We start from the raw sequence: 14418 nt of genomic DNA on the forward strand, positions 1-14418 counted from the left end.
TGTAGGAATGTGGCTGTGTTATCAATGCCTTGAAAGAAGAGCTCCTGACTTATGCTCATAAATATTACATTTTATGCTTATAGAGGCATTCAACAATATCGTAGTGAAGTCACAGCTCGCTGAAACAGCAGCTACTATTTTTTAGCTACAGTGAAAACGTTCCTGTACATTTTCCGAACTCCATCAGCAGCAACAAAATAGCGTGCCCATAGTTTCTATGAGCGGCGTCTCCAATGTGTTAAGGACATCCTGTATAATAGATGAATAAGTTCAAAAAAGGACATAAAACATTGTCGTTTCCATGTAATTCACACAGAACTGCAGTTGGATCTCACATTCTCATGCAAACAGACTCTCTGTATAACATATTATACACACAATGGATGCCTAGCTTACCTCCATGCCTCCTGATGTGTATTGTTTTATTGCCCAGGGTATGTAACACTTTCCCATCAGTCAGGTCTCTCTTGTACAGTCTGCCTTTCACAAAGTGGTTCAGAAGTACCTGGAAACCCTCTCCATTAGACAGGTAGTTATTGGGCATAGAGTCCAGTCCCAGTTTACGGAAAGCATCATCGGTAGGAACAAAGAATGTATACTCTGTGAAAATAAAAAGAAAGGAAGATGAGTCTTTGATACTATTAAATTCCTGAAAATTCAGTGTTGATCAGTACTACTATATTTCATTTGCACACACTAAAGAAAATATCATACAATACACAAATTTATTTTTGATTAAATGCATGAAAGATAAGAGGATGACATAGAGGACTGACAGAAAAAAAAAAAAAAAAAACTAGACAATTCTATCTCATGTCTGTATTAAAATATCATTGAAGCCACAGAGAGAGTATTAATTTTGATAAACCAGAATTCTAAGATAAGTACAAATAGAGACTAAAACCACTGTTTGTAGGACTTTCTCGAACAGAGGTTGGCAATAGATATTGCGTTCCAAGAATGAGGGGGTGGGGGGAACTATCTCCATGAAGAATATCAATAATTCTCTCATTCTTCTGTAATAATAAATTCAATTACAGAAGAAAATATTAGGTACCTTTGACATAACTTTATTATTTTAACTTGGGTCAAAAATTTATCATTCAGTTCTGCAGTATCTGTACATCAACGTCTTGAAGAACTGGCAGTCCTAACACTGTCAACTAGCATTGAGGAGTGCTTAAATATGAGATACTCCTATCAGTATATTTACTGTTACCATACATTAAATAATTCTTTACCAGGGAAAAATTCAGGCACTCTGGCACCACTAAAAATAGACTGCAGCTTAAGTGACATTTGACCCTCAGTATTTTATTGAAAATCCTATAAAATCTCCTTTGAAATATGGATCAGTAATCAGTGATGGGAATAGTACAAGAAAAAGGTAATTGGGCTAAATTACATTTACCTGAGAAATATCTTATTTAGTTACCATTACAAATTACTTTCTAACAAATATGAATAGGATGCCTAATAGCTGATTTTCACAGGGATGTTACTGCCTGTAGGTGGGTTTCATCAGAATACAAAGAGATAACAACTGGACAGCAGCTTGCTACATGTTCCTCAGCACTAACTCCTATGCACCCGCTTGCGTTATTAAGCTTCGTTTTTGAACTCATAGCAGTATGCTGATATTTGGTATAGCAACACTATAGTTACTGTCAAGATATCAACAATGGCTGGTGTTGTTCACCAACAAAGTGTATACCAGGTGTATGCATAAGTCTTTTCTGGTTTCACTAAGAGATGGCACCAGCGAACAGTATGCAGTGTATGAATTTGACACATACAGTACATCAGTTTGTTCATCTGACATTAACCTACCAACACACACAAGTTGAGTCCACCAAACACTAGTGTCTGTGTTATATTGTTCAGTGATCGTGTCAACGTTTGCGTCTGGAAGAGAACATTTGCAGCACGCATTGCTTTTCTTATTTAATCAAAAGAAAAAGGCTGTGGAAAGTCATTGTTTGCTGGTAGAAACATATGGTGAACACGCTCCATCAATTAGAACATGTGAGACATGGTTTTGACAATTTAAATGTGGTGATTTCAGTGTGAAAGGCAGATGATGACCCAATTCAAACTCAACGCTATCGCCAACAAATTATTAATTTAAATCACACATTGATCGAAAGATGACTGGAATGGGCCAGAAGACATGGCAAAGTGATTTTGTTACACAACAATATGTCATCTCACACAGCAAAACCAGTGAAAAACACCTTGAAATCGCTTGGATGGGACATCCTTCTGCACCCGCCGTACTCACCCGACCTGGCGCCATCCGATTATCAACTCTTCGCATCAATGGGGCACGCGCTCACAGAGCAGGACTTCAGAAATTTTGAAGTTGGAAATTAGCTTGACAAAGGGTTTGCCCTAAAGACAAGCAGTTTTTCTGGCATGTTATTCATAACTTGAAAGATGGGTAAAGCGTGCAGAAGCCGATGGCCAATATTTTGAATAAACAAAAAATGAATTTCCCTTGAAAATTATGTGTTTTCTTTACCACAAAAACTGGCAAAAACTTATACATACACCTGGTAAATCATCATCTAAACTTTATTCATTTTCTGCACCTTTGACATATTTACAAATGCACACTATTAGAGAATGTGTGTAATAATATGACTGCTATTTTTTTGCAATAGAGAATATAGAAGGGAAATGATGATGATGATGATGACGATGATGATGATGATGATGATGATAGAACTTTGTAGCACTCCACTGTAAACCAGTAATTAAGCATCCCATTCACCATTAGTGTATATAGGAGACTAATATGAAGAAAGTACAGGGATGGAGGGCCACCTGGTAAATATAAAATCCCTATTCTGTTTGTCTTTCACAGTGATGTTGAGAAAACAAGATCATTTCAAGAGCTGAAATTGGCACCAGAGGGGAATTCCTCAAGGCAGTATTAATGGACCTGTATGTTTACTCATATATATAAATGATGTGAGTAAAGAAGTGAAATCAGAGATAAGACTTTTTGCAGATGATGTTTTTCTGTATAGAGTAATATATGTTACAAGATTGTGAGGAACTGCAAAATGACCTCTATAATATTGTGAGATGGATAGTAGGTTGTGAGTTTCACAAATAGGAAAAGTCCTCTCAGTTTTAATGACTGCATTGATGGGGTGAAAAAGTTCTTTTTTTTTTTTTTTTTTTTTTTGCTAGGGGCTTTACATCGCACCGACACAGATAGGTCTTATGGCGACGATGGGATAGGAAAGGCCTAGGAGTTGGAAGGAAGCGGCCGTGGCCTTAATTAAGGTACAGCCCCAGCATTTGCCTGGTGTGAAAATGGGAAACCATGGAAAACCATCTTCAGGGCTGCCGATAGCGGGATTCGAACCTACTATCTCCCGGATGCAAGCAAACAGCCGCGCGCCTCTACGCGCACGGCCAACTTGCCCGGTAAAGTTCTTTTTGGGGATCATTGTAAGTACCTAGGTGTTAATATAAGAAAAGATCTTCATTGGGGTAATCAAATAAATGGGATTGTAAATAAAGGGTACAGATCTCTGCACATGGTTATGAGGGTATTTAGGGGTTGTAGTAAGGATGTAAAGGAGAGGGTATATAAGTTTCTGGTAAGACTCCAGCTGGAGTATGATTCCAGTGTATGGGACCCTCACCAGGATTACTCGATTCAAGAACTGGGAAAATCCAAACAAAAGCTGCTCAATTTGTTATGGGTGATTTCCGACAAAAGAGTAGCGTTACAAAAATGTTGTAAAATTTGGGCTGGGAGGACTTGAAAGAAAGGAGACAAGCTGCTCGACTAAGTGGAACGTTAATACCAGTGGTATGTTCCCAGATGTCAATGGAAAGATGGCATGGAATGACATTAGTAGACGAATAAGTTTGAGTGTTGTCTTTAAAAGTAGGAAAGATCACAATGTAAGATAAAACTGGAATTCAAGAGGACAAATTGGGGCAAATATTTGTTTATAGGAAGGGGAGTTAGGGATTGGAGTAACTTACCAAGGGAGATGTTCAATAAATTTCCAATTTCTTTGCAATCATTTAAGAAAAGGCTAGGAAAACAACAGATAGGGAATCTGCCACCTGGGTGACTACCCTAAATACAGTGATTGATTGACTGATATAGGCTGTTATATCTCCTCTGCACAAAAAATACAATGAAACTCTCACAACGAAGAATTTTGCAGTTTTTAAAGATACTTATGTTGCTTTGAGTGAAGTGATTGTGCCAAATTCGCCATGTTGATACACACATTGTCACTTACATGCATGAGGTCAATTATGTCCACCCTTGAGTTCTGTCACCCCTCCACAGCAATTTTGAGAAAATGAGAATGTTTGGAAGGTTGAAACTGGCACAAGATATAGGTTATAAATACAACACAATGAAGAGCATCATAGCTGTTTAGTGAAAAATACCTTCTTTGTGTGAAGTAAATAAACCATATCTACCATTCTGCTGTAAGCAATTACAACTAATCTCCATCTACAAGCACAAGATAGAATACCACTGAGATTGGGGAGTGACAACTAACAAATTTTTGACCATGGATACTTCGTTATAGGTATTTCTATGGTAGAGATATGATTTGAGCATTCTTTGCATACTTTATTCTTTCTTGATGGAATGCCTCTCATTCAGTCAGGTGAATTTTTCATTTTTTTTACACACAGCAGTATTAACAACATCCATTGTCATAAAACTTAACTAAGTTCTACTTCCTTCTTAGAAGTTCTAGTGCGTAGAGTGTGATATCAAAGAAATGAGGGGTTAAGCTTCATTGTAAGTGGATACCAAAGAGCACAGAACAATGTAGAGATGACTAAACATACTCCAATCTGCAATTCATTTACTTGCTGAAGAAGAGTTTTGTGCCATTACCATGTCAGCAAAACCACTAGTGCCAGCCACTGGGCACAGAATAAGACAGAATGTATCGTCAATGTGCTACAAGAGTTGAAGCGAATGGACACAAGTGGCTGCCATATTACTTGAGCCAAAACATTATAGATCAGTTGCTGTCCATTATTGATCAATTCACGACATTTAAAGCAAATAGGAGAATTCCATATAAAGATTTGAGTTTATTGAGACGTTGAAAGGAGTTGCAACAAAAAGGAAGGTACCTATGAATTTTGGAAAGAAAATCAGAAATTTACATATGAATGACAGGAAATAAAAAATTACAGTCAAATTAGCTGCAGATGTTTTAAACCACTTCAAACAACTTCAAAAGTCACTGCTAGGAAGATTTTATGTCTATGCTGTCCATGACCCCTGTTCAGTCAATTTTAAAATATTCTTCTCTCTGGCCCAAAATTAAGATAATTATTGGTTTTAAAATGTAAATTGTTTTTAAAGCTCAGCAATGGAGAACTAGGCAAAAATGGTAATACAGTACTGTGTTTGTTCATATTCACAGGGTTTGTATGTGGGAGATGAATTATGTTTTGATAATAAATAAAGTTATGATAAAATATTAAATGCACTCTTCTTTTTCTTTGCTTTTCGTTTTTGAGCAACTTTATATTGCAACTGACTCCATAGAATACAACGATGTTGATGAGGTAGTACATTATCCCATTGAATTTCTTAACTTTCTTCATCCTTCAGGCATGCCACCTCACAAGATAAATACAGAAGTTGGATATGTCTTAATATTCTTCTTCACAATCTATAGCAAATACTAATGCTGGTTTGTGCATCAGAATGAGATTGACTGTGGTAAAGCTACACAAAAATATTGTTCATGCAGACATTCTGATGGATTCAACTTCAGGAAGAACATATTTTATTCCAAGAATATATTTGGAGAATCTGGCATATCATTCATTTTCAAACGAAGGTAATTTCCTCTGAATACAGCCTTCTCTGTCACAATCAACAAGCCACAAAGATAAACTTTGGTAGGAATAAAATTTTACATCCTGGTGTTTAGCCATGGACAATGATATGTAGCTTTCTCAAAGAGTTCACAGATCCATAGGCATCAAAGTAGAATTCTTATCTACATTTACACTCAATGTGGTTCATGAGGAAATTTCACAATACCTGTCTGTTTTTCTACAATTGACAAGTATGTAGCTTGGAAAGTGTAAATTCTTTTCGTACAATATGAACATCATTTCAATTTTCCAATTACATTTTTCCTACTAATTAAGACTGTCAAATGCAGGCTTACATACAGTAATAAATAATAATATCCAAACAATTGATAATGAAAATGTTGGAAAAAATTATAATGATCTGCAAAGATGTACTTGTTGAAATATTGACCCTGAAGGTATTATCACCTTGTTTTATTACAGCAGAATGAAAAAGATTACTCACCAGAACCTGTAATATGAGGAGCCAGGTCAGCAAGATTCACAAAGCGAGTGATTTGGGTGAACTGAGGATTTTCTTCCAAGGCAAGAAAGGCGTGAGACAAAAACTGAGAACCAAACCAGGGGAATGCCAAGAGAGGAGGTGTCTCCTTGTCTTTGTTGTCCTGATGCAATCTCTGAACCACTCCATCATTCACGAACAACACTTCTCCGATAAACATGATGTTTCCTCCAGTTACTGGAGTGTCCCCATTTACAATAGCAGCACCTTCCACAGTTAAAATAGGAGGATTTTCTGAAACATTAAGGAAACAAAGTATGAACTGAATATCTCTGATTAAAAGGCAGACCTTCCCCAATCTCTAATAACCTAAAGTAAAACACAATATTTTAATTACAGGTACTTTCATATTTCACCTTTCCATTGGATTTTCATTGTTATTCAAAACCAAGAAAAGGGATATGCATTAAACAAGTAAATTTCAGACTTAAGCACTTAAAATCTATGGATATAAAAATGAATGTTTGTATGTCTGTATGTCTCGAATAGACTCAAAAACTACCAAGCTCGATACCTGCAGTCGCCTAAGTGCAGCCAGTATCCCGTAATCAGGAGATAGTGGGTTCAAACCCCACTGTCGGCAGCCCTGAAGATGGTTTTCCCTGGTTTCCCATTTTCACACCAGGCAAATGCAGGGGCTGTACCTTAATTAAGACCATGGCCACTTCCTTCCAATTCCTAGGCCTTTCCTATCCCATCGTCACTGTAAGACATATCTGTGTCAGTGCAACGTAAAGCAAATAGCTTCCTTCTCATTCCTCGGCCTTTCCTTTCCCATCATCGCCATAAGACCTATCTGTGTCAGCACGCCGTAAAGCAAAAAAAAAAAAAAGCTCAAAAAACTACTGGACCAATTTCACTGAAAATTACATAATTTGTTCTTATTACCCTTGGCAGGGTTTAGGAATTGGTTTGAATGAAATCTGATGGGCAGTTCCGCATAGGGGGTGAGAAGGGTGGAAAAAAAAAGAAAATAAAATAGGGGAAGGTACGTAAACTGCATGACAACTCTGATCAGCTGGTTGTCTTATCAGCAGTATGTAAAGGCAATGAAATGAAAAGTATAGACTTATAATCTGAATCTTTGAATCTACTTGAAACCACTGGCACCCATGACACTTGAAGGCAAAACAAACACTTATTTCCTCTGAATTTACCATAGAGAGGACCTGGAGAAGTTGTTGTATGTTGTTACAGTCTTTCAAAAGGCATACAAGATAAAACCGACCGACCGACTCAGCCAGGGGGTCCGGTGGTATCAAGTTTAGAGCCTAGGGTTACCCCACTTAGTAGCTCCTTACGACAGGCGGGGATGCCGTGGAGATATTCTACGCCCCAACTAGCGGACATATATTCTGTTTATTGCACAGTTGTTCACATAAAGTAGCCATAAGTAGCAAGATGCATAAAACGTAACAAACTTGAGCAAGGAGCAAAATTCACAAATTATACCAGAATGAAACTGAAGGTACATAATTAAAAGGGAGTGGTATCTTCCTCAACACGTGTGAATTCCTGAATAAACTGCTGCAGGTATAACATGTCTTCTTGTAGTGCATGATTTTCTTGTTAGTGTATGATGCCGAATTATCCATCCTTCTACATACGTAATTCTTATAAAAACACAAATGCCTACCAGATTCACTAAGCTTATTTCAGTGTAAGATAAATGTAACTTTAAGAGTGTTTTCAAGATATCATGCTTATTTTTAAATAGAACTTAATTTCCAATAACAAATAATCGCATCAATTCATTGAACTGATAATACGGCTAAATATCAAGGCCAAGAAGTGGCAGTCATCATGACAGTTATAGGCAACAGTTAGTTCACTTTGCTTCAACCAGGGGCGCTGTAACGGGTGTGTTCAGCAGTCTATATCTTTCATGTCATTGGTAAAGATTATGATGTATTTCTTAAAATGTTACTTCTGCTTCTTCTAATATTTAAGAACCCCATAATAACAGCCCTATTATCAGTTCAATGAATTGATGCAATTATTTGTTATTGGAAACTTGGTTCTATTTAAAAATAAGCATGACATCTTCAAAACCCTCTTAAAGTTACATTAATGTTATAAGGAAATAAATGTAGCAATAAAAATGAAAAGTCCAAATTCAGTTCCCATGGCATAGAGGATGAAAAAGAGTGAAGAAAGAAAATGTTGAAAATGACAGAGATTACGGGTGAATGTGTGTGTATGTTTCAGCATAGCTCTCAACTAAACACATATAACTTAATATCTGGAAAAAAATACTGTAAGGGGCAAGAAACCCCTAGCAGCCATAAAGGAAGGGGAGAAATGTACAAAACAAGAAAACAAAAGAAAGATCGATATTAGTGGCAAGTTCATAGTCTTTGGGGTAGCAGAAATGAACTGTGACACTCTGGATGCTGTTTGAGCCAAGTTCATTCGCAATTGGGATGGGAGTTAGAAGGGATGAAAGGAATGTCCAAAATGACCGAGATCATGGATATACGTGTGCATATTCCAGCATAGCTCTCAACCAGACATGATACTCATATGACTTACTGTTTGGGAAAGAAAACTATAGGGTAAGACACCCCTATGGGAAGGGGTTGAAAGGGGGTGAAATAGTAGAAAACTACCAATACTAACAGTGAAAAAGATGTATGTTTATAAATATAGTTTTTCTTTTGTATTTAATTAAATGGTTTAAAAAAATCTAACGTGGTTCAATTAATAAACGTGGGCAACCCTGTGGGCATTTGCTAGTGATCTATAAATGATACTGCATCACTCACGCTTTAGATGCCTTTAATACTTTTATAATTCCTCTGACCAGTTGTATGTTAACTACCTATTAAAAGTGTTCACTAAAAAGAGTTTTGACCAGTCTGTCCAGCCATTCTACTGGACCGATTTGCTTCATTGTTTTTTATTCTTGCTGGTGAATCATCAGATATTGATAGATTTCTAAGTTCAACTTTGAGGAATCATAAAATCAAGTCACTAAAAGGCACAATTTAGCAGGTTGTACATAGTTAAGGAGCAATATCTTTACATAGAGATATTGGTGAAGTTAAATGAATAAAAATGGCATCATATGATATAAGTAATATGTAAAATATAAGATTTAAATTTTATATCTTTGTATTGATCATTCCAGAAACACTCTCCAATATCATTTCATTTTATCTGTCAGTCATTAACCATTGCCCCACAGGAGTGCGACAGTTTTCGGCAGCCGGCAAAATTCCAATTCGTATCCTCGCCGCTAGATGGGGCTTCATTCATTCATTCATTCATTCATTCATTCATTCATTCATTCATTCATTCATTCCATTCCTGACCCAGTCAAATGACTGGAAACAGGTTGTGGATTTTCATTTTGTATTGAACAGGTGGAACATTTGACCTAGATAGTGAATTTAAAATGGCAGGCATCTATAGGCAAACCAAACTTGGTACACATACAGCATGATTTAATACTATCTCTAGAGAAATGCTGTGAGGGGAAGTGGGATAAGACAACCCTAATACCCGTCAGGAGGAAGTGGTAGGGAATATGCAGAAATAATTGTAAACGACCTATATTAGTGTTGAAGCCATAGTTTTCAGGGTCGCTGAGATGAATAGTGACCCTCTGGATGATGTTTAATTCTCCATTGGCATTGAAGATAATGTAATGTAATGGCGTATGGCTTTTAGTGCCGGGAGTGTCCGAGACAAGTTCGGCTCGCCAGATGCAGGTCTTTTGATTTGACACCCGTAGGTGACCTGCGTGTCGTGATGAGGATGAAATGATGATGAATACGACACATACACCCAGCCCCCGTGTCAGCGAAATTAACCAATTATGGTTAAAATTCCCGACCCCACCGGGAATTGAACCCGGGACTCCTGTGGCCAAAGGCCAGTGCGCTAACCATTTAGCCATGGAGCTGGACGGCATTGAAGGAGAAAGAGGGTGAAAAAAGAAAATATTAAAAATGAAAATATTAAAAATAAAAATGAAATAACATAAAGAGGTATAAATTGTGTTCACATATTCAATATGACATTTAATGATTAATGTTCCGGGGTTACCCGTGGAGCAGAAAGAGGTTAAAGAAGGTGCCGGGGTGAATGGATCTATCTACGAGATCAAGAATTGATTTAAAACTTTAACAAAGTTTATATTTCTTTTAGAACTTCAAACTTAAGAGTTTTTCATAATGATATTTCAGGTACAAATAGCAATCATTAAATAAGATTGGGAAAAATCCAAGATTCAGAACCTTAACACTTTGGGCTTAAAGCCCCTAGTTTTACAACTTTACAAAAGGAAGAGGTATTATTTAATGAGGGGCAGAAATCCCCTGATTCAAGAGCACTTCCTCCTTAAATCACAACATCTAGCCTTCAAGAGGCGTTCATTACTCTTACAACATTTTGGAAAAGATCTAATAGGCTCTCAATTTCTCAAGCCTACTCAAGGCAACATCAGCTTACAATCTCTGGCATTTCAAGGCACCACTTACAATTTGAAAAATAATTATACAGAGGTATTTAATACCCAACCTATGGGGCCTTTGATAAAAGGAACAGGTTAAGTAAACGGCCCGAAACACAAACTGAATGGAGGCGAACACTGCGCTCCAGATAATGAAACCTTAAAATCCTAAAGGGCTCTAGGCCGATGAAACAGGGGCTATTCCCAAACTACTGAGGTGACTCGTATAGTGATGCCTTTAACACATTACCGAAGAAAAGTTACAAACGTAGTCACCTCAAACCAAGGTGAAGGGGAGCTCGAGAGGGTACATCACTCTCTATCCCCGATTTACAATTAAAGATTTATGAAATTTTTACATTAGCCAGAAGAAGTTACATTTTAGAAAAGTAGGTTACATAGGAAAAGATTCGGACCTTTCCCTCGGTTTAAACTGCGGAGGTAGCAAGAAAAAAATTAAGCTATGTGGCCATTACCTTTTAGATGTTCTGGCTCTCGACGAAGAGGCCACCCGCCTCCTGCTTAACACGCACATTCAGAAAGATGACGATCAATTGGCCAAGAAACGTGAAAAGCCACAGTTTACAAACTCTCATGGAAGGTTCGAGACTAAACCAGCCACACCCTCTCCATTTAAATGGTCAATTTCAAAGTTACACTCAGAATCGAACAAGAAGCCTGTGATAAGTGAAAAATTAATTACAGAAATTAGGGATTGGCTAGATTCAAAACTGGTGGAAATCAAAAGGAAATATTGCCAACTCAAAAATAAATGAACATCAATCAGTTAAAAAAAACCTAGAAATACAAAACTTATTTAAATTATAAGTTCGTTCACTTTGCACCAGGGTGCATGATCATAGTATTTTGGTAGTGTCATCTATGGAAGAATGTCCAAACTTATTGATGGATGGCAAACAAAACAAGGAGAAATTCATTCAGTTTAGGAAACTTTATGACTAAATAATTACTTAAGTTTTCAGTGGAGATATCTTCTGATTAAAGTTCTAACTTGTTGTATAATTGGTTTCACTTTTGATTGATAGAGGAGTTCTTTTAGATGCTAGTTTTGAATGCGCAGCGTCGAGATGTACCTCCCGGTACAATTAATATAATCTGCCAGTATATTTTCATTGAAAATATCTTGGGACTTTTGACCCTTAAAATAAGATCATCCTCAGCCATTCACAGTCACACAAAATTGGCAAAAGTTAATAAAAATATAATAAACACTGAAAAAGTACAAATACAGTACAACTAAAATATGATGAAACAAGAACATTTTAAAAAGATCGTGACTCTTTGGTAGTCGTTAGGTTGCAAAGATTTGCTGACAAATATGGAAATGAATTGTATGGAAGTAGTTAAAATGTTCTTAAAGTCAAATGGCACATTATCAAAACTGTAGGTGTGGAACAATTAGTCATACTTTTGAAATTCAGTGGATTATAAGCAAGTTCTATTAAGATATAATATTTTTACAAATCTTATAAAGGCTGGCTCAGGGGGCCACTATGTACCATCGGAACTGATGAAAAGTAGACAGTTGTCAATATGAATCAGCTGTCCCCCCCCCACCTTACAGCGTCATGGATATCCTTTCAGGCGGTAATGTGCGCCACACCGAGTGCGAGCTTGAAACACAGACTGAGTATAGGTTTGAGGAGAGGTGGGGAAGGAGAAGTGAGAGGGGAATGGAGGGGTGATGTGATGCTGGTGGGAATGTTGGAGTTTTTTTTTTTTCATGATGGATTTATGCTCATTATAGATTGGGATGATTACATTAAATTAAATATTACATTTTTTTGTACATTTCATTAAGGTTTTAGTTGGGGTTGGAATATTGTTCTACATGGATGTAACAATTTTCTAGAATGTTCAGGAAAGAACCTTTGTCTGCGACCTTTAAGATAACCATACCTTGTCCAATTAGGGTTGCCAGATGTACGGTTTTGCCCGGAACAATACGGTTTCTTCTCATTTTGTTCCGCGTACGGTGCACCCTTTAAACCGCACGCCCAAGGTTCCGTTTTTAAAAATATCATGGTTTAGACAATAGTATAGTATAAAAACAGTGCACGGTTATGATCAAAATATTCTGTATGCTGACCTGACCAATGATCAGCCATCACAGTTGAGAACAGCGCCTCTGGCAGTGTTCTAGCGGTACTAGCGGGCATGTAGAGTACGAATCTCCTCCATTTTATATATCAGCGGTTTAATTGGCCCAGAAAAACTGAAGAACATTTTGATGGTATTTAAGTTTGTCTTAAATATATTTCCATCGAATGCTTAGGTATACAGAAAGAGTGTTTTCAGTAATGGCAATACAATGGAGAGATGACAGAAACAGATGCTCAGTAGATTTAATAAAAAATGGACTTCTTGTATACTTCAACTATGATGAGAATTGTAAGGAATTTCTCAAGAAAGTTTTGTTGAATAAGAAACTGTTACAAATTGCTTCTTCAAATGACAAGTACTTTGTGAAATGTTCATCAATGTAAAGACTAACGCACTATTAGTTTAAGTACCTATATATTTCATGCTGACGCTGTTATATTATTACCGGTATTTACTTGTTAATATAACCCTGCTCTTTTCTCTTAATCACGACTATGGTGCCATAATTTAGCGTTATATGGCAGTGAAATGGAAGTGTTCCTTATTTGCCATTCAGAAATCTGGCAACCCTATGTCCAATAGATGTAAACTTATGACTGGAATCAGACATTTTATGATCCATCTTATGATCGTAAGTTTGCAGAATTAGTTCTGACTGACATACCTGGAAAAATTTATTGTTCATTTCTTACAGGTGAGTCTGAAATACAGCTATTTGTTTGATTAATTGCTTATGTTCAATTATCCCTCTTACAGATAAAAAGAATGACCCCATTAGAAAGTCAAGGCCTGACATGATCAATGCAACAAAAACATCAACATCAGCACGAATTTCTTCCTCATTGAGCATGTCGATGTCTCGTGGTTTTCGAGCATAAACCTTCTCCTTCAAATGCCCCTACAACCAATAATCATAGGCTGTGAGATTGGGAGAGTGAGATGGCCATTCTGTCAGCCCCTGTCAGCCCTCTCCTTCCCACCCACCTGTTGGTAATTCCCTCCCTGCAATAGCGTAGTGAGGGGGTGCACCATCCTGCTGGAATACACAACGTTGGTGCTGAGCACTTTGCATCGCTGGCACCACAACTTCATTGAGGATTTCACAATGCTGTTCACCGTTAACTGTCTCTACCAAAATTCACATCCCTAGGAATCCTTCCCATCCAATCATTGTCCAAACTGTCACTGATTCCCATTTCATATGCTTCTTTTCAATAATTTTAGGATTTTCTTTGCATAATAATGACAGTTACGTTGATCAACATTACCATTCACCTGGAACACAGCCTTGTCTGAAAAATGCAATTATTTGTACCAAGGTTCATGGCATTGTACAACAAATATTGTTAAAATTAATTTTCTAGTAAGATTTTCACCATCATATTTGTCTGGGATTCACGCCATTTAGTAGCAAGCGTGCATTTTTAGATATTCTGTTAAT

General features: G+C 37.1%; 1 protein-coding gene across 1 annotated transcript in view; it reads right to left on the minus strand.

The window, feature by feature from the left end:
• LOC136873921 (periostin) overlaps positions 1-14418 on the minus strand; it is a 176913-nt gene that overhangs the window by 8600 nt on the left and 153895 nt on the right. The window contains exons 5-6 of the mRNA XM_067147273.2: positions 6341-6631; positions 397-600 (exon numbers count right to left, since the gene is read on the minus strand). Coding sequence (XP_067003374.1) covers positions 397-600; positions 6341-6631 — 495 coding nt within the window. The remainder of the gene's footprint in view (positions 1-396; positions 601-6340; positions 6632-14418) is intronic.

This window comes from Anabrus simplex, chromosome 5 (assembly GCF_040414725.1).
Source record: "Anabrus simplex isolate iqAnaSimp1 chromosome 5, ASM4041472v1, whole genome shotgun sequence".
Classification (NCBI taxonomy): Eukaryota; Metazoa; Arthropoda; class Insecta; order Orthoptera; family Tettigoniidae; genus Anabrus; species Anabrus simplex.